Here is a 22,523-nt window from a genome sequence, read left to right on the forward strand (position 1 = left end):
CATCTTAAAAGTTTATTTATAACATCAACTGGCATGTAACACATACTTGGTGCATTTTAACTGCTCTGCCCAGATTTCTTACTCTATAAAAATCTATTGAGCTATTATAACAATCTGAGGCTTCGTTTTAAAGTTTAGGTTATTAGGCTAGATGAGATATTTACCAACCTAAATTTTGCCTAGAACAGTGATTTTACTTAGGACGATCACTCGACTTCTAATGAAATATTGAACTATCAATCTTTCACTATATTTTTCCATAACTTACTTTTTATTTTGTTTGCCTTGCTTCTTACTTACTGTAATACTTTATTTTGCAAGCTTTCTTCCTGTGTTGCTCCCAGTTATTGTAACCTGCTACATATGTAGAAAGAGGATTAGAAATGGATTAAGTCATGTGTTTCACTCCCAACTTTAGCCTAGAACATATCTTTACCATCACATTATGATAAATATATGCCTATTTTCATTGACCTTTAGAAAAGCAAATTTTCTTGCCTCCTTCAGTACCTTATTCGAGGTTTAACCACACTTGTCTTAAGAATGCCCTATCTTAAAACTTCTATTATATAGTTAAAGCCTATCACTTCATTAATTCTTTTTTAAAAACAATCAGTTCATTTATATCGAAGATATGGAAATGGTAAATCTAGAGTTTTTCTTCTACCCAATTTATGGGGAAAGTTGACTCGATGATTTCTTGAGTTCCATTTATTATAAAATCATAGAGCTAGGAGAGATACAAGGTGACCTTGGGTTTTTACGGACTAATTATTTCAAGAGTAATAGACAAAGAAAACTACCCAGATTTTTTATTCTGTGAAAATCTATTGAGCTCTTATAGCAATCTGAGGCTTAATTTTAAAATACAGGTTATTAGGCAAGATGAAATTTCTATTAAATACTTCTGAATTGTAAGGGATAAGAAAGGTCTGCTAATGTAAAAGCTCCCTTGATGTTCTGGTCCTCAGCTTTTATTCAGTGGTCCCAAAGAATTGAGTCTTGATGCCTTAAAAAAAATATTTGGAGAACTACTAAGTATGGTTTATAGATAGCATGATTTATAATTAAGTTAGTTTTACTACTCTGCCTTCCTTATTTTTGGTTAATTTCACTCAGTCTGCTATTTAATCTTTAATTACAGGCCACAAAAGAAGTAATAGAACGGGAAGCGCCAGGGATGGCCCTGGCAATGCTGATGGGATCACTTAATGTTACACCTCTGGGCATGCTCTCTAGGTAAGAAAGTCACCAACATGTTGCAAAGAAAATTAATTCCATACCACTAATCACTACAATAGACTGATAAACCTAAGAAACTCCAGTCATACCACTTAATTTTGCCCCCTTTATTTCCCAGAGTTATGAGTCTCAGTATCCTGTCTAGTTAAATATTGGCCACAGTTTCTTTCAAGTTCTTTTTTTGTTTGTTTTTGCATATTGTGTTGAAACTTTTAGAAAATATTGTATTACTGCTAAAAGTTATCAGTTATAACCCCAAGAAGAGTCCAGTTTATTAAGATGTAAAATATTCTTTTTTTGTGTGATTATAATCATCAATTAATTTCCCTTAGTTGTCATTAAATACTAATTTAGTAAAACTAAGAAGTAGAGTCTTTTTTAATAAGTTTTTACAAGTCAGTTTGTAAATAGGCATGTTGATGTGTGGTCATGAAAAGAAGCTCAATCAATAATATATTACTAGTATATTAAATTAGTGTATTTAAAACTATGCCTTTGTTGACCTAGATGGTGACATCCATCCTCAATTTGTTGGTTTAGTTATTTATTTGTTATTATTTTAGCAATTCTTAGATTAAAATCCCCTTTAATGAGAACAACATACATCACTTACGTTAAATATCACTTACGTTAAATACAGAAATATCAACTTAGTGAAAATCTGTTGATTTAATGACCATTGATTAATACAGTTGATTTCAGAGTAATCTAGAAAATACACAGCAACTTTATAATTGCAGGGTTTCACAATCATTATTTATAGCCATTTATTGATCCTGTGTGCAATATGAATATAAAAGTAAATATATATATTGAATGCATAAAATATGAGTTATAATGCTCTTTCTGTTACTTAGACTAAGTTTGTATGCCATAAATGTCAGCCACTTGAAGCACAGCTACAGGGAAATGTGAATGGGTCATTAGTTAACTGTATTTTCTTTCCTGTTACAAATGCTATATTATAACATTTCATTTTAATAAGAGCAAAAAAAAGAACTAAAGTAGCTTGATAGAGATTTTGAATTTAAAAGTCCATGCTGGTCTTTAATGAACTCACATTGATTCTTTTATGCTGTTCTTTTTTTTTTTTTTTTTTTTTTTGCGCGGTACGCGGGCCTCCCACTGTTGCGGCCTCTCCCGTTAAGGAGCACAGGGTCCGGACGTGCAGGCTCAGCGGCCATGGCTCACAAGCCCAGCCGCTACGTGCCATGTGGTATCTTCCCGGACCGGGGCACGAACCCGTGTCCCCTGTATTGGCAGGCAGGCTCTCAACCACTGTGGCACCAGGGAAGCCCTATGCTGTTCTTTTTTTTAACCCTTACTTATATTACCTGACTGTAGGAGATCAAAGGTCACATTTGGTCTCTTTTCTCTATGGAATTAAGTAGTAGTCTTTGAACATAAAAGAACTCTTTCTTGGCATTCAAGGAATATAGTCAAGAAAGAATTAAACGTTACCTCTTGTTAATTATTTTATAATAAAAATCTAATTCAACAGACATAATAATACTCTATCTGCCAGGCCTTGCATTAACCATTAGGGATGTAAGTATGGAAAGAAAAGTAAGAAATGGTCCTTACCTTCAGGATCCCCAGTTTATCTGGAGAGAACTTGTTCCTTACAACTGCTAAGGTAACTCTTTAAATTGAATATAGCTTTCTTGATCTAATATAGAAATAACACTTTTGCCTTATTGAAAGATTTTTCTGGATTAATTTCTCCTCTCCCTTCTGAATCCACATAATTACTGAGCAGTAGACTGCTGAGTGAATGGGAAATAAGTTAGCAAGAGCTGATTTTAAGTATTTTGAAATAAGTCCATCATCTTTAGGCTGAAGGCTTTGAAAACTAAAGTGTACACAGCATAGTATACACAAGCAGATTCTATATACACATGGTATACACAGCCAGATTCTTCTGGCTTTTCTTTATGTTCATTACCTATTGAACTGAGAGTTTATTTACAAATTTGAAACAGAGATAGTAGTTGGCATGAGCTATGGAAAAGGGAATTGTGGACTATTTCCCTTAATGTTTATTTTTTGGTGCTTTTCAAATCGTTTAAAAAAAATGTTAAACAGCCATGATTAGATTGATGCTTCCTTTGTTTAGCATTTTTACCTTGTATGTACTTGGGGCTTTGTACATGCTTATATTATAACACGTGCTATATTGTAATTATTTACTTTCTTGTCTGTTTTACCTAATTTGTATAAAATCCAAATTTGTATTAAGAACAGCAGCTTTATCTTATTCATTTTATATCCTCAGCCCCAAAACAATTTCTGACACATAGTAGGTACTCAAAAAAATGTTTCTTGTTATGGTTCCTATTGATAACTCAGTGTTTCATCCTAGCTGTAATAGAATTTTTTTTCAAGGTTAAGTAATGCATCAAGTTGGTGCCTTGCCTTCCTATTTTTATCTCTAGAGAGCAGCATTAAATAAAAATAATTTTTTAAATTACTACATCTGTTTAAATGGTTTTCATCTGCTTGGTTAACTTAATATCTTCCAGTTTTCCAGTTTTTTTTGTACAAGTAAGTTGGAAGATTGCATCAAGTAAAGGTTAAGAGTGTCATCTCTGAACTCGGACTGCTTGGGTTCTATTCTTGTTCTGTTACTAGTTACATAACATCGTTTTTTTCTCATCTCTATAATGAGGATGTTAGTAGTACCAGCCTTCTTGCATTAAGTAAACTAGCCCGCTTAAGTGCCCAGAACAGTTGATTCATAGTAAGTTTAAGTGTTGATCACTGTTGTGTTGTTATTTGTTCAGAATTCTAGTTCTTAGAGCAAGTCTGCTGGCAGAACCTCTTAATGCTTTCCTTCATCTGGAAATGTCTTTTTCTTACCTTTATTCCTGAAGGATATTTTCACTAGATATAGAATTATGGATTGACAATTCTTTCCTTTCAGCATTTAAAAAAATGTTATTCTATTCTCTTCTGGTTCCATGGTTCCTGTGGAGAAATCCACAGTCTTTTGAATTGATATTCCCTTATATGTATGATTTTTTTCTCTGGATGCTTTGAAGATATTTTTTCTTTATTTTTGATTTCAATAATTTGATTATTATGTATCTGGTTGTGGTTTTCTTTGAGTTTATCCTTTTGGGTTAAAAGAGCTTCTTGAATCTGTAAACTTATGTCTTTAACCAAATTTGGGAAATCTTTAGCTATTTTTCAGATTTTTCTTTTTCTGCACCAATCTCTTTCTCATTTTCTTCTGGTACTTTTGTGATATGGATTATACATCTTTTGATAACATATCACAGGTTTCTGATGTTCACTTTTTTTATTCATTTTTACTCTATTCTTCAGATTGTTTTTATTAATCTATCTTCAAGTTCACTGACATTTTTCCTCTTTCATCTTTATTTTGCCTTTGAGCCTATCTAGTGAATTTTTAAAAATATTTGTTTACTTATTTATTTGACTCCGTTGGGTCTTAGTTGCAGCATGCCGGATCTTCACTGAGGCATACAGGATCTTTCATTGCTACACATGGGTTCTTCATTGTGGCTCACAGCCTTCTCTCTAGTTGTGGTGTGTGGGTTTTCTCTTCTCTAGTTGTGGCGTGGGCTCCAGAGCATGTGGGCTCCGTAGTTTGCGGCACGCTGGCTCTCTCACTGAGGCGCGCGAGCTCAGTAGTTGTGGCACATGGGCTTAGTTGCCCAGCGGCATGTGGGACCTTAATTCCCCGACCAGGGATCAAACCCGCGTACCCTGCATTGGAAGGCAGATTCTTTACCACTGGACCACCGGGGAAGTCCCTCCAGTGCATTTTTAAATTACAGATATAGTATTTTTTCAGTTCTAAAATTTTTATTCAGCTGCTTTTTTATGGTTCTATTTCTTTGCTAAGAATTTTTATCTTTCCATTTATTTCAAAAGGTGAATGGTTATAATAGCTGCTTAATATTATTTTTCTAACAATTCCAGTATCTGTATCACCTTGGAGTTAACATCTGTTGATTTTTTCTGTGAGAAGTGCTCAGATTTTCCTGATTCTTTTCTGTGTTGAGTAATTTTGGATTGTACCCTGGACATTTTGAGTATTATCTTTTAAGACTCTGGACTCTGTTAAAATCCTCTGGAGAGAGTTAGTTAGTTAGTTAGTTAATTTGTTTCAGGAATCAAGCTGATTGGATTCAGATTGAAAATTTTGTCTCACCTTATGTGGATGGTGATTCAGCCTTTGCTATACTGTCTGGGTCTGCCCAGCACATGAACCATTCAGGAGTTAGCCTGAGATGTGGGCAATGGAGTATATTTTACTTATGTTTTTAAAAGCCTTTCTTATAATTCTTTGAGTTTGTTACATGTGCTTAGCTCAGGAGTGAGCCTGGAACTTGTGTCAGTTCATTCACAGAATTAAGGAATCTGCCTTCTCCAACTCTCTCCTCTCCAAGAATTTCCCTACACTCTGCAGTTCCCAGTTAATACTCTATAAGAAATAGCTTCTGGCTAAAGGAACTGGAAATAGATGATATTTCTTGTAGAGTATTAATCCCCTGTGCTATTATGCAATTCCACACAATTGGAACACCTTCAGGGCAAAGGCAAAAGAAAAGGAAAAAAAATAATAATAACAGAGCTTCCTCTCACCCAAGCTTTTACACTTTAGCCAGAGAGATAGGTCTTCTCACCGGGTTCTAGTGCTTGCACCATCACAGTCGCAGTAGTACAGCTGTGTAACTGGAATTAGCCCCCTTAAGGGTTATTGACTCAAGTTCTGACTTCAGTCCCCAGTTTGCCTGCTATTGTTTATGTTCAGAGTTCTCAGGTAGTCACTCTTTGATTTTCTGTTCTCAATAAGTAGGAGACAGAGCCATAGTTAAGGTTCTACTGTGTTGGTCAACACCAACAGAAAAAGAGCTCTATTTTAAAAATCAGATCCCTGAGTTTATATCCTAGCATTTACTAGCATTTACTATCTATGTGACCTTGGGAAATTTACTCAGCTAGGTTTAGCACTTCCAGTCCCAGGAGCTAATTGAACTGCCCACAGAAATTCAGCATATAAGCTCCCCAAATCTGTAATTTATGCCCCACTCACTTTTTAAAGAGATCAAATACTTTTTTTTTCTAAGCATCATTGACAGTAATAGAGCAACCACTGTGGTTACACATTGAGACATAATTTATCCTGGTTTTATTCTCAGTTCAGTCATTAACTTGATTTGTGATCTCTACATAGTTTTTTAGTGCCTTCACATAGCTCATGGAAATGTTATGAGGTCCTATGTAGATTAACTCACTAAGAAAAACTATCATATGAATAGCTAAATTCATAAAAAGAAAAAGTGATAAGGAGTTTTTAATTTTATAAAGAGATTTACCATCGTAATACTCCATAATGTATCTTTCAATTGTGTTTTAAATATTCAGCTTATTTTTTTGTTACATAGAATTTTCCATAATATCTATCTTATGAAATAGAAGATGAAGTCTCTAGTTAGTTTTTAATATATGAAGTAGGACTAATCTTTTTTTCTTACAGTTTGCCCTACTATCTACCATTATTACCAATTTGATCTCAGCTTCATCTAGTCAGTAACTGAACATAAACACTCAAAACACATGCACTGTTATTGTGGAGGAGTAAACTTTTTCCATTCAGTGCCAAAAATGGTTTCATGCTAATATTGTTTAAAAGGTTTTTAAGGAAAAAAATGATTTAAATTTTTGTATCAGTGAATTAAATTATCCCTAGTATTATTTAATACATGTTAAAACAACATGGATCATTTAAAATAATAATTGACAATAACAGTATTGCCATCTTGAAGTGCTTCTATTTTTTAACCTAAAACCAAATATACTTAGCTTATAAAAGGCTGTAGAAGGGAGCTGGGCAGAAGACAATGGAGAGGAAGTACCAGTAATCCACTTCTTGACCTAGACAATAGTTGACTAACAGAATCTGATATAACAATTTTGGATATCTAGAGTGTATTTGAAGGCTTTCAGCTTCCAGGGGTAGGTTTAGTTGGTAAACTATGGTTAATTTTAGTCAATTTCAGCCCAAAATAATTGTAACTATACACTCCCCAATCCCTCAACCCCATGGCAGGCAGCCACACTAACATGCTTGTGGGAGCCAGAGTGGGCAATTAGGACCTTGTCGTTCAAATATCAGGAATCTAGGTTCTATTTGTGGATTACTGCTTTGATTATAGGGGTACGGACAAAGGCAGGTGGCCGCTGTTGTAACCCCCACCAACTGAAGTGACTTCAAGGGGAATTAAAGGGACAGTGCCTTTTTTTTTCCCTTACAATTTTCTCTTTTACCCTTTTTGGGAGCCAGACATTTAAGGATTAGGACACTCAAGAGCAACCACATACATAAGGGAATTTAAAAAGCCATTGCACATGCCCAAAGAGGAATGCAGGCTCAGAAAAGACCTGAGTTGGCCTTAGGTTTACACCTCAGACTGATCCCAACACAGAGACACTCTACAACAATCAAAAATATAGCAAGCCCTGCAGGGAGGGGGAGAATGTGATTTCCAGAATTACCACATTACAAGATTCAGATACCCAGTTTTCAACAATAACAACACAACACAAGATATAGAAAGAAACAGAGAAGTGTGGCCCATTAAAAGAAAAAAAAAAATTGACAGAAAAGACTGACTAGGATGACCAGATGGTAAACTTACTAGACAGAGATTTTTAAAACAATTGTCTTAAAGATGCTCAAATTACTAAAGAGGTGAACAAAATCAGGAAAATGATATGAGTAAAATGTAAACATAAGTAACAAGATAAAAAATAAAAAGGCAAAAAGAAATTCTGGAGTTGAAAAATACAACTGAAATAAAAATGTCACTAAAGGGATTCAGAACTAGTTTCAGTAAAAGGAATCAGTGAACTTCAAGATAGGGCTATTGAAATTATCAAGTCTGAGGAGCAGAAAGAAAAAAAATTGAATAAAAGTGAACAGAGCCTAAGAGACCTGTGGAACACCATTAAGTTCTTGGTCTAACACCATTAGACCATGCTTTGTGAAAATCCCAGAAGGAGAAGAAAGAGAGAAAGCGGCAGAGGATTATTTGAAGAGATAATGGCTGAAAACTTCCCAAATTTCATGGAAGATATAAATCTGCAAATCCAAGATAAAAAACAAACTCCAGGGGCTTCCCTGGTGGCGCAGTGGTTGAGAGTCCGCCTGCCGATGCAGGGGACACGGGTTCGTGCCCTGGTCTGGGAAGATCCCACATGCCGCGGAGCGGCTGGGCCTGTGGGCCATGACTGCTGAGCCTGTGCGTCCAGAGCCTATGCTCTGCAACGGGAGAGGCCACAACAGTGAGAGGCTTGCATACCGCAAAAAAAAAAAAAAAAAACAAAAAAACAATTAAACTCCAAATAGGATAAGCTGAAAGAAGCCCATATAATAATCAATCTGTTAGAAGCCAAAATCAGAGAATATTGAAAGCAGCAAGAGCAAAGACACTCATCATATACAAGAGATTCTCAAAAGATTATAAGTTGATTTCTCATCAGAAACATTGGCGGCCAGAAGCAGGTATGGAAGTGAAACATTCAAAGTAATGAAAGGAGAATACTGTTAACCAAGAATTCTATAACTGGCAAGCCTGTCCCTCAAAAATGAAGGAGAGGGCTTCCCTGGTGGCACAGCAGTTAAGAATCCACCTGCCAATGCAGGGGACACGGGTTCAAGCCCTGGTCTGGGAAGATCCCACATGCCCACGAGCAACTGGGTCTGTGTGCCACAACTACTGAACCTGCGCTCTATAGCCCACGAGCCACAACTACTGAGCCTGCATGCCACAACTACTGAAGCCCGCAAACCTAGAGCCTGTGCTCTGCAACAAGAGAAGCCACCACAGTGAGAAGCCCATGCACCGCAACGAAGAATAGCTGCTGCTCACTGCAACTGGAGAAGGCCCACGTGCAGCAATGGAGACCCAACGCAGCCAAAACTATAAATAAATAAATAATTTTTTTTTTTAATGAAGGAAAAATTAAGACATCCCTAGATAAACAAAAGCTGAGCAAGTTCATTACTATTACACTCAACCTACAAAATAGGCTAACAGGAGTTCTTCAGGTTGAAATAAAAGGACACTGTACAATAACTGAAAGCCTTGAGAGGAAATAAAAGATCTCCAATAAAGGTATAAATATGGACAAGTATAAAAACTAGTATTATTGAAATTTTGGTTTGTAATTCCACTTTTTATTTTCTTTATTTAAATTTTTACAATTTAAATGCATAAGAAAATTATTAGTGTTTTGGAGCACACAATGTATAAAGATGTAATTTGTGACAACAATAACTGAAAGGGAATGAGATGGAGCAGTTTAGGAGGAGGGTTTTTATATGCTATTGAAGTTAAGCTGGTATACATGCAAAGTATACTGTTAAATTTTAGAATGTTAAGTGCAATTTCTATGGTGACTACAAAGAAAATAGCTATAAAATATACACGAAAAGAAATGAGAAGGGAATTAAGATATTTCACTAAAAAAAACAACTAAACTCAAAAAGAGACACTAATATAGGATATGAGGAACAAAAAAAAGCTATAAGGCATATAGAAAACAGTTAACAAAATGGCAAAAGTAAGTTCCGCCTTATCAGTAATTACTTTAAATGTAAATGGATTAAGCTCTCCCGAGAAATAATACAGACTGGCACAATGGTTAGAAAAGCATAATCTGATGACTTACTGTGAACAAGACTCTTGGTTTAGATCCAAAGACACAAATATATTGAAAGTTAAAGGATGGAAAAAGATATTCATGCAAATATTAACCAAAAGAGCTGGTTGACTATACGAATATCAGACTAAATAGACTTTAAATTTTAAAAGGTTAAATATCCTAAGTCAAAACAGGTTACAAGAGACAAAGATATTTATATAGTAATAAAAGTTTCAATTGAATAGGAAGATATAACAGTGATAAGCATTTATATACTTAATAACAGACAAATAACAAAAATAGATGATGATGGAATTGAAGGAAGAAATAGATGGTTCTGGGCTTCCCTGGAGGTGCAGTGGTTAAGAATCTGCCTGCCAATGCAGGGGACATGGGTTGGAGCCCTGGTCTGGGAAGATCCCACATGCCACAGAGCAGCCAAGCCCGTGTGCCACAGCTACTGAACCTGCGCTCTAGAGCCCATAAGCCACAACTGCTGAAGCCCTCGCACCTAGAGCCCACGGTCCGCAACAAGAGAAGCCTGTGCACCGCAATGAAGAGTTTCTGCTGCTCACCGCAAGTAGAGGAAGCCCGCACACAGCAACGAAGACCCAGTGCAGCCAAAAATAAATAAATTTATTAAAATAAAGAAAAGAAATAGATGGTTCTTCAATAGTAGTTGGAGACTTCAATATCCTACTTTCAGTAATGGATAGAAAAGCCAAACAGAAGATAAGTAAGGAGATATGAGTTGAGAAACACAATAAATCAGCTATCTCCAACAGGCATATAAAGAACATACCACCCAACAACAGTAGAATATACATTCTTCTGAAGTTCCCATGTGACATTTCCTATAATAAACCATATGTTATGCTGCAAAATAAGTCTCAATAGATTTAAACAGGTAAATGTCATCTGAAGTATATTCTCTGACCACAAAATGATGAAGTTAGAAATCAATAACATCAGGGACTTCCCTGGCAGTCCAGTGATTAAGACTCCACACTTCCACTGCAGGTTCAATCCCTGGTCAGGGAACTAAGATCCCACATGCCATGCAATGTGGCCAAAAAATAAATAAATAAATAAAAAATAACATCAGGAAAATCCACAAATATGTGGAAATTAAACCAGTACACTCTTAAACAACCACCTGGTCAAAGAAGAAATCATGAGGGGAATTAGAATATATGAACAAATTTAAATGAAAACACAGACTACCAAAATTTCGGTGATTCATCAGAGAAAACAGTGCTAAGAGGGAAAGTTATAGCTGTAAGTGCTTACATTAAAAAGGAAAGATCTCAAAAACAACCAGCTAACATTACAGCTTAAGGAACTAGAAAAAGAGTAAAGCCAAGACTAGCAGAAGGAAGAAAATAATAAAGATTAAAGCAGTGTTAAATAAAAGAGAAAGTGGAAAAACAATAGAGAAAATCAACTAAACCAAACATTGGTGCTTCAGAAAGATCAACAGAATTGAAAACTTTTAGCTATATTGACTAAGAAAAAAAAGAGATATGACTCAAGTTAATAAACTTAGAAACAAAAGAAGGGATTACTACCAATTCTACAGAAACAAAAAGGGCTATAAGAGAGTACTAAACAATTGTATGTGTATGTCTAACCTAGATAAAATGGACCAATTCCTACAAACACAAAACCTACCCAGATGAATCACATAAAATTAGAAAATTCAAGTAGATCTGTAACTAATAAGATTTATTCAGTAATTAAAAACCTACCTACAAATCAAACACCTGTACCAAATGACTTCCCTGGAGAATTCTACCAAACATTTAAAGAAAAACAGACACCAGTCCTTCTTAAACTCTTCCCAAAAACTGAAGAGAAGGGAACACTTCCTAACTAATTCTGTGAAGCCAACATTGCCTGCAGATCAAAGACAAAGAGTTGCAAGAAAAGAGAACTACAGACCAATATCCTTTAGGAACATTGATGCAAAAAAACCTTCAACAAAATACAACCAAATTCTCAGCATATCAAAAAGATTATGCACCATGATCAAGAGGGATTTATTCATAGAATGCACGGGTAGCTGAACATACAAAAGCAATCAATGTGATAAACTACAGTAGCCGAATAAAGGAAAAAAAAAATCTTCTCAATTGATGCAGAAAAATCATTTGACAGAATTCAGCATGTTTTCATGTAAATGACCCTCAACAAGCTGGGAATAGAAGGAAACTATCTTTAAATAAATAAATAAACAAACAAACACAGAGCTAATGTCATGCTCAGTGTTGAAAGAGGAAGCTTTTCCTCTAAAGCAGGAACAAGTCCAGGATGCCTCCTTTTGCCACTGTCATTAAACATACCACTGGAAGTTGTAACCAAAGCATTAGGCAAGAAAATGAAATAAAAGATATCCAAACTGGGAAAGGATAAGGAAATTTGTTTCTGTTTGACATGATCTTATAAGTAGAAAACCCTAAAGATTCCACCCCCCCCAAAAAAAAAATCTAATAGGACTAATAAATGTATTCAGCACAGTTGAAGATATATAATTAACATGCAAAAATCAGTTGTGTTTCTATACACTAACAGTGAACAATGCAAAAGAAATTATGAAAACAATTCCATTTACAATAGCATCAAAAAAATAAAATACTGTGTAATTAACTTGATCAAGGAAGTGAAACACTTGTACACTAAGAACTATAAAACTTTGCTGAAAGAAATTAAAGAAGGCATAGATAAATGGAAATACACTCAAGTTTATGGATTGGAAGACTTAATATTGTTAAGATATTAATATTGCCCAAGGCAGTCTGCAGATTTAATTCAATCCCTGTCAAAGCACAGCAATATTGTTTTGCAGAAATAAAAAAATCTATTCTAAAGGGACCCTAAATAGCCAAAACAATCTTGAAAAAACCTCAGCAAAATTGGAGGACCCGCACTCCCTGATATCACTCCCTGATATCAAACTTACTACAAAGCTGATATCAAACTTACTACACTCCCTGATATCAAACTTACTACAAAGCTACAATAATCTATAGTGGGAAGAAAAAAAAAAAAAAAAAAAACAGTGGTAGTGGCATTAAGTCTGACTTCTAGTCCAATGAAATAAAACAGAAAAAACAGAAATAAGCCTTTGCATATAGGGTCAAATGATTTTTAAGAAGGGTGCCAAGAGGAAAAAACAGTCTTCAGAAAGAAATGGTAATGGAAAAATTGGATATCCACATGCAAAAGAATGAAATTGGACACTTACACCATATGCTAAAATTAACTCAAAATAGATCAAGACCTAAATATGAGAGCTAAAATTATAAAATTCGTGGAAGAAAACGCTGGGGAAAAGCTTCATGGCATTAGATTTGGTAGCATTTTATTGAATATGACACTAAGTGTACAGGCAACAAAAGGAGAACTCGATAAACTGGATTTCATCAACATTAAAATCTTTGTGCCTCAAAGGACACTATCAACAAAGTAAAATGGCAACCACCAAATGGGAGAAAATATTTGCAAATCATATACCTGGTAAATGTTTAATATCCAGAATATATGAAGAACTTCAACCCAGAAGCAAAAGCAACCCAATTTTAAAATGGGCATGTTTATCTAAGCAATGGACAGAAGTAAATTTTCTCTGGAAGAATTCTACTTCAACCTAGATCTCAAAGATTTCTCACAGATAAAGTTCTAACAAAATTAGCAGGTCACACATACAGAATAAAAGTTGACAAAAAAACATAAGAATCAAGGCATACTAAGGAATGAGAGACTACAGTTGGATCCTGAAAGACTTAAAATCCTGGTATTATCAAAAGAATAAAAATAAATAAATGTAATATATTTAGAGAACTAAAAAAGAAGCTTGAAAATTATATATGAGGAACAAATAGTTTGAAAAAGAACTAAATATGCATTTAGTTATGTAAAATATAATAATGAAAGTTTAAAAACTTAATAGATGTATTAGATTGCAGATTATATAGAATTGAAGAGAGAATTGGGGAACCAAATAAAACTATTTGAAGAAATTATCCAGAATGCAGCTCAGATTGACAGAAACATAAAAATGAATGAAAAGTTAAGCATGGAAGATAGAGTTAGAAAATATAAAATATACATAGAGTTCAGGAGGAGATAATAGAGAATGAAGGAAAGGAAATGGTTGAAATATAATACCAAAAGTAATCTCAAAATCTCGAAAGACATCAACCTGCAGATTAGGGAATCCAAACATATATTTAGCAGGATGAATAAAAAGGAATCTTTGGGCTTCCCTGGTGGCGCAGTGGTTGAGAGTCCGCCTGCCGATGCAGGGGACACGGGTTCGTGCCCCAGTCCGGGAAGATCCCACGTGCTACGGAGCGGCTGGGCCCGTGAGCCATGGCCGCTGAGCCTGCGCGTCCGGAGCCTGTGCTCCGCAACGGGAGAGGCCACAACAGTGAGAGGCCCCTGTACTGCAAAAAAAAAAAAAAAAAAGGAATCTTTATCTATGCACATGGTAGTAACCCTGTAAAATATCACAGAAAAATAGATATTAAAAATTTCCAGGAAAATGAATTTTATGGTGTGTAAATTCAGTAAAGTTTTAAAAAGTGGAATTTTCTATATCTTGACATTATAAATTTGATTCTTTCTCATTGTGATAAGCAGTAAATGATATGTCATTATTTACCTGTACATTTCATTGCTTAATAGCAATATTAAACATTTTACATGTGTTTTTTTTGACTATTTATAGTTCCTCATTTGTTAGTTGAATATTCACATCCTTTATCAATTTTTAGTTTGGTATGTTTCCTTATTGATTTTATGAGTTTTTTTTTATATGTTAAGATTTTAAACTTCACTTGTAATTTTTTTCTAATTAGTCATACAGACATTTTATTTACAGTATTTTGTCAAACATAAATTTCAGTTTTATGAAGATAAATCTTTAAAAATAAAATTGGAAAGACAGAAAATACAGAGTACCTAAATTTAGACAGCAATTTGACTAATTGCTAACCTCTCAATAACAATAATTAAAAAGAAGATACTGGAATAGTACCTTCAATGTGCTGAAAGAAACTATCTGTTAACCATGAATTTCACAACCAGAAAAGCTGACAGTCAATTATGAGGGAGGAAAAAAATGTTATTTTTCTACTAAGGCAAATGGACAGATTTTATCACCAAAAGAATTTCACTTCAAAGATTTGAAGGATATTCTGGCAGAAGAAAAATTCTCTCAGCTGAAGAGTGAGGATTCAAGAAGGAAAAGGGAACAATGGTTAATGTCTGCTTTATGGATGAGAAAAAGACACTGGAACTAATTCTTGAAAACAACAACATTGGGACTTCCCTGGTTGTCCAGTGGTAAAGAATCCACCTTGCAGTTTAGGGAACGTGGGTAAGATCCCTGGTGGAGGAACTAGGATCCCACATGCCCCGGGGCAACAAAGCCCATGCGCAACAACTACTGAGCTCGTGCACCTCAACTAGAGCCCACATGCTGCAAACTACAGAGCCCATGCACCCTGGAGCCTGCGTGTCACAACTAGAGAAGAGAAAACCTGCACGCCACAACTAGAGAGAAGCCCGCACACCACAACAAAGAGCCCACGCATTGCGACAAAAGATCCCGCATGCCTCAACAAAGATCCTGTGTGCCACAACTGAGACCCGACACAGCCAAAAATGAAAGGAAGGAAGGAAGGAGGGAGGGAGGGAGGGAGTCAAAGTAAAGAAAAGAACGTCACTGATGATTATAGATGCAAAAATTCTCAACTAAATAGCAAGCCAAACTCAACAGGACACTGAAAGAATTATATATCACGATCAAGTGGGAATTATCCCTGGGATGCAAGGATGGTTCAACATATTTAAGTCAATAAATGTAATATGCCACATTAATAAATGAAAGATTAAAATCATTAAAAAAGAAAAAAAAAGAATAACATGTAAATTGGGTTGATATGATTACAGTTAAATATTCTAAAAGTCCTGTGGTTTTTCTAGTAGATTAAAGATACTGATTAATTTTTTAAAGTTAATGTACATACTAAAATTGTTAGAGTAATCACTAAAAGAATGGATATAACTTTCAAAAACAAAGGGAAGAAATGAAATGAGGAAAACAATCAAAATAAGGCACTGAAAGGAGGGAGAAAATAAAAAGAAACAAAAAAGGAAGACAAGTAGAAAGCATATAAAATGTTTTTTTTTCCACTAAAGCATTTGAAATACAGGCAGACCATCAAACCATCTCCCCAGATAATAATTTCTTAGTAGAACACCACTTAGTTTTTTATATTCAAATTTTATAAATGTATACCTCTTAGTATACCTTTGGCTGATATTTACATATAAAAGTATTTATATCTACAAAATTCAGTATATTTTTAAAAAATTGGTTATTAACTAAAACTTTTTAAAGATAATTGTAGACTGACATGCAAATGTAGGAAACAGTACATGGAAATCCCATGTACCCTTTATCAAGTTTCTCCCAGTGGTAACACCTTGTAAAACTATAACATAAAATTATAATCAGGATATTGACATTGATATAGTCAAGATACAGAATGATTTTATCCCCACAAAGATCCCTCCTGTTGCCTTTTATTTCCACAGCCAACTATCTCCCACTCAGCCTTCTTTTTCTAACCTTTGGCAACCACTAATCTGTTTTCCGTTTCTGTATTTTGCTATTTCAAGAATTTATATATTTAGAATCATACAGTATGTAACTTTTGGGGTTGGCTTTTTACACTCAGCATAATTCCCTAGAGATTCAACCCAATTGTTATATGGTTCAATACTTTGTTCTTTTTTATTGCTGAATAGTGTTCCCTGGAATGGTTGTACCAGTTTGTTCCACCATTGAAAGACATCTGGGTCTTTACCAATTTAGGGCTGTTATGAAGAAAGTTGCTATGAACGTTTATGTACAGGTTTTCATGAACATGTATAGAATTATTCCTCATTATCAGCATCCCCCTCCAGAGTGGTACCTTTGTTAACAATTGATGAAGCTACATTGACGTATCATAGTCACCAAAAGTCTACAGTTTACATTAAGGTTTACTCTTTGTGGTGTACATTCTGTGCATTGGGGCAAATGTATAATGACATGTAGCCATCTTTATGGTATCATACAGAGTATTTTCACTGTCTTAAAAATACTTTATGCTCTGCCTATTCATCCCTCCCTCCTTGTCAACCCCTGGCAACCACTGATCTTTTCACTATGTCCATAGTTTTGCCTTTTCTGAAATGTCATATAGTTGGAATCATGTAGTATGTAGCCTTTCCAGATTGGCTTTTTTTCACTTAGTAGTAAGAATTTAAAGTTCCTCCATGTTTTTTCATGGCTTGATAGCTCTTTTCTTTTTAGCACTGAAAATATTCCATTGCCTTGATGTACCACCATTTATTTATCCATTCACCTACTGAAGGACATCTTGGTTGCTTCCAAGTTTTAGCAGTTATGAATAAAGTTGTTATAAACATCTGCGTGCAGGTTTCTGTGTGGACATAAGCTTTCAGCTCCTTTGGGTAAATATTAAGGAGCAAAATTACTAAATTGTATGGTAAGAATATGTTTCATTTTCTAAGGAGCTGTCAAACTGTCTCCCAAAGTGACTATACCATTTTGCATTCCTACCAGCAACAAATGAAAATTCCTGTTGCACTACATTCTTGCCAGCATTTGGTGTTGCAGTGTTATGAGTTTTGGCTGTCTAATAGGTGTGTAGTGGTATCTCATTATTGTTTTAATTTTCATTTCCCAGATAACGTGATGTTGAGCTTCCTTTCATGTGCTTACTTGCCATCTATATATCTTCTTTGGTGAGGTGTCTGTTAAGGTCTTTGACCCATTTTTTAATTGGGTTGTTTTCTTATTGTTGCATTTTAAGAATTATTTGTTTATTTTGATAAATATTCCCCTAATGGTTGTGTTTCTTCTAATATTTTCTCCCAGTCTATGGCTTGTATTCTCATTTTGTGAACATTGTCTTTCATAGAGCAGAAGTTTTTAGTTTTAATGAGGTCCAGCTTATAAATTATTTCTTGTGTGGATTATGCCCTTGGTGTTACATCTAAAAAGTCAATGCACCTACTCCTATGTCATCTTCTAGGAGTTTTATAGTTTTTGTGTTTAACATTTTGTGCTGTGACCCATATTGAGTTAATTCTTACAAAGAAGTAAAGTTTCTGTCTAGATTCATTTTTTGCGTGTGGATGGATGTCCAGTTGTTCTAGTACCATATGTTGAAAAGCCTAATTTTTTGCTCCATTGTGTTGCCTTTGCTCCGTTGTCAAAGATCAGTTGACTATATTTGTGTTGGTTTCTTTCTGGGCTCTCTATTCTGTTCCATTCATCTGTTTATCTGTTCTTTTGTCAATACCACAGTCTTGGTTACTGTGGCTTTATAATAAGTCTCCAAGTCGGTTAGTATCAGTTCTCCAACTTTGTTCCCCTTCAGGATTGTGTTGGCTGCTTGGGGTCTTTTGTCTCTCCGTAAAAACTTTATTTTTTTAATTAATTACTTAATTTATGTATTTATTTATTTTTGGCTGCGTTGGGTCTTCGTTGCCGCACGCAGGCTTTCTCTAGTTGCAGCAAGCAGGGGCTACTCTTTGTTGCAGTGTGCAGGCTTCTCATTGTGGTGGCTTCTCTTGTTGTGGAGCACGGGCTCTAGGCATGTGGGCTTCAGTAGTTGTGGCTCACGGGCTCTAGAGCGCAGGCTCAGTAGTTGTGGTACACGGGCTTAGTTGCTCCATGGCATGTGGGATCTTCCCAGACCAGGACTTGAACCTGTGTCCCCTACACTGGCAGGCAGATTCTTAACCACTGCGCCACGAGGGAAGTCCCCTCCATATAAACTTTAGAATCAGTTTGCTGATATCCATAGAATGACTTGCGTGAATTTTGATTTGGGTTGCATGAAATCTGTAGATCAAGTCAGGAAGAACTGAGATCCTGACAATATTCAGTTTTCCTGTCCATGAACATGGAATATCTGTCCATTTATATAGTTCTTCTTTGGTTTATTTATTTATTTCATTCAGGGTTTTGTAGTTTTCCTCATGTAGAACTTGTACGTATTTTATTAGATATATCCGTAAGTATTTCATTATGGGGAGTGCTAATGTAAATGGTATTATGTTTTTAATTTCAAGTTTCTATTGTTTGTTGCTGGCATTCAGGAAAGCAGTTGCCTTTTGTGTATTTACTTTGTATCCTGCAGCCTTGCTATAATCGCTTATTAGTTCCAGGAGTGTTATTTAATCTGCAAGAATTTGGGGATTTTTCAGTTATCTTCTTGTTATTGAACAAGTTTAATTTCTAGTTTAATTCCATTGTGGTCTGAAAGTAGACATTGTATAATTTCTATTCTTTTAAATTTGTTAAGATGTTTATTTTATGGCCCAGATTGTGGTCTATCATGGTGAATATTCCGTGTGAGCTTGAGAAGAATGTGTTTTCTGCTGTTGTTGGGTGAAGTTTCTGTAGGTGTCAATTATACCCAGTTGATTGATGGTGTTGAGTTCAACTGTGTCCTTACTGATTTTCCCTGAGTTATATCTGTCCATTTCTGACAGAAGGGTGTTGAGCCTCCAGCTATATTAGTGGACTCATATATTTCTCTTTGCAGTTTTGTGGTTTTGCCTCACATAGTTTGACACTTTTGTTAGGGGCATACACATTAAAGATCATTATATCTTTTTGGAGAATTGATCCCCTTATCATTATGTAACGTCCTTTATTCCTGATAACTTTCCTGACTTTGAAGTCTGCTTTGTCTGAAATTAATATAGCTACTCCTGCTTTTTTGATTAATGTTAGCATGGTATATTTTTATACATCTATTTACTTTTAATCTGTATGTGTCTTTATATTTAAAATGGATTTCTTGTACACAACATATAATTGGGTCGTGTTTTTAATCCACTCTGACAATTTCTGTCTTTTAATTCATTCATTTAGACCATTGGTACTCAAAGTGATTATAATTGGAGTAATGTCTACCATATTTGTTACTGTTTTCTATTTCTTGCCCTTTTTTGTTCCTGTTTTTATCTTCCACTCTTTTTTTCTGCCACTTGTGGTTGTAATTGAGGCTTTTATGTGATTCTATTTTTTTCTCTTTTCTTAGGGTATAGGATAAACTTTTTTTTTCTTTTTTTTAGTGGTTGCCTTAGAGTTTGCAATATACATTTATAGCTAATCCAAGTCCACTTTCAAGTAACATCATACTACTTCACAGGTACTGTGAACACCTTATAATAATGAAGTTATCCTTATAATAATAAAGTTATCCTAATTCCTTCTTCGCATCTCTTATATCATTGTTGTCATTCATTTCACTTATATATAAGTATACATAAGCATATATATACATAAATATACATAATTAAATACATTATTACTACAATTTCAAACAGACTGTTACCTGTTAGATCAGTTAAGAATGAGAAAAATAAAAGTTTTTATTTTACCTTAACTTACTCCTTCTTTGATGCTCTTCCTTACTTTACATAGATCTGAGTTTCTGATCCCTTCTTTCTAAAGAACTTTCTTTTTAATTTTTTTTTTATTGAAGTATGGTGCTGTGCCAATCTCTGCTGTACAGCAAACTGACTCAGTTCTACAGATATGGACATTTCTAAAGAACTTCTCTTAACGTTTCTTGTACGGCAGATCTGTTGGCAGCAGATACCCCCAATTTTTGTTTGTCCTGCACTTTTGAAGCATAATTTCACAGGGTATAGTATCTAAGTTGGTTTTTCTTTTCTCGCAACACTTTAAATATTTCACTCCACTTTCTTCTTGTTTGCATGGTTTCTAAGGAGAAATCAGATGTAATCCTTTCCTTTGTTTCTCTTTAGGTAAGAGTTTTTCCCCTTTGGCTTCTTTCAAGATCTTTTTTTTAATCACTGATTTTCTGTAGTTTGAAACGATACTCCTATGTGCAGTTTTCTTGGCACTTATTCTACTTGATGTTCTCTGAACTTTCTGGATCTGTAATTTGGTGTCTGACATTAGTTTGGGGAAATTCTCAGTCATTATTGCTACAAATATTTCTTCTGTTCCTTTCTTTCTTCTCCTGCTAGTATTCCCATTATGCATATATTACACCTTTTGTATCGATAGTTGTTCCACAGTCATTGCATATTCTGTTTTGTTTTTTTCTGTTGTTTTTCTCTTTGTTTTTCAGTTTTCAGAGTTTCTATTGATATATCCTCTAGCTCAGAGTGTCTTTCCTCAGCTGTGTCCAGTCTACTAAGGAGCCCACCAAAGGCATTCTTTATTTCCTTTACATTGTTTTTTACGTCTACCATTTCTTTTTGGTTCTTCTCAGGATTTCCATCTCTCTGCTTACATTGCCCATTTGGTCTTGCATGCTGTCTACTTTAACCATTGGGCCCTCAGATAGTTGTGTTAAGTTCCTGGTGTTATAGTTTAAGCACCCCTGCCATGTCTGGTTCTGATGTTTGCTCATCTTCAAATTGTGTTTTTTGCCTTTTAGTATACCTTGTAATTTTTTTCTTAATAGCTAGACATAATGAACTGGGTAAAAGGAGTTGCTGTAACTGCCCTTTATTAACTTGGTCATGAGGTTGGAGGGGGGAGCATATTTTGCTCTATAAGGTTCTTAAGGTGGGAGCTTATATTATTGATTTGAGACTTTACCTCTTTTTAAATGTATTGTTAGAAACACTCTTTTAGGTGAATCTCACAGATTTTGATATGTTGTCCTTTCATTTTCACCCACTTCAATATATTTTTTTCATTTCTTTTGAGACTTCTTTCATCCATTGGTTATTCAAAAGTTTATAAACTTGGTTTAGGTTTGAAGTGTATGGGAATTTTTCTGTTAACTTTCTATTATTGATTTCTAATTTTATCCTGTTGTGGTTAGAAAACACACTCTGTATGATTTCATTTCTTTTAAACTTGCTGAGCTTTGTTTTTATGGTCCAGGATATGATCTCTCTTTGTGAATGTTCCATGGGCTTTGGAGAAGACTGTAGATTATTTTGTCAGGTGAAATGTTCTATAATGTCAGTTAGATACTGTTGATTGATGGTGTTTTTAGTTCTTCTATATCCTTGTTGATCTTCTGTCTAGTTATTCTACCATAATAACTGAAAAAGAATTTACATCAAAAATAAAGGAGCTCCTAGATATTAACCCAATTGATCTGAAAATTTATATTCATGAAAAAATCTGCATGTGAATGTTTATAAGAACTTTATTCACAATTGCCAAAAGCTGGAATCAACCAAGATATACTTTAATAGATAAATAGATAAGCAAACTGTGGTGCATCCATACAATGGAATATTATTCAGTGTTTAAAAAGAAATGAGCTATCAAGCCACACACACACACACACACACAAAAAAAAAACCATGGAGGATCCTTAAGCGCATATTGCTAAGTAAAAGAAACCAGTCAGAAAAGGATGAATGCTGTATGATTCCAATTTTATGACATTTTGAAAAAAGTAAAATTATAGAGACAGTAAAATGATCAGTGACAGTGACTGCCAGGGGTCTGTGGGGAGAGGAGGATAGATGCATGGATGAGTCACAGCAGATTTTTAGGGCTGAAACACTAT

The 22,523-nt window shown here is 34.8% G+C and overlaps 1 protein-coding gene across 2 annotated transcripts in view; it reads left to right on the plus strand.

The window, feature by feature from the left end:
* Positions 1-22,523, plus strand: part of GPHN (gephyrin) — a 619,699-nt gene that overhangs the window by 303,466 nt on the left and 293,710 nt on the right. For both annotated transcript variants that reach the window (XM_029239205.1, XM_029239207.1), the window contains one exon: positions 1,145-1,239. In XM_029239205.1, coding sequence (XP_029095038.1) covers positions 1,145-1,239 — 95 coding nt within the window. The remainder of the gene's footprint in view (positions 1-1,144; positions 1,240-22,523) is intronic.

This window comes from Monodon monoceros, unplaced genomic scaffold (genome assembly GCF_005190385.1).
Source record: "Monodon monoceros isolate NGI ecotype Baffin Bay Population unplaced genomic scaffold, NGI_Narwhal_1 Super_Scaffold_21, whole genome shotgun sequence".
Lineage (NCBI taxonomy): Eukaryota > Metazoa > Chordata > Mammalia > Artiodactyla > Monodontidae > Monodon > Monodon monoceros.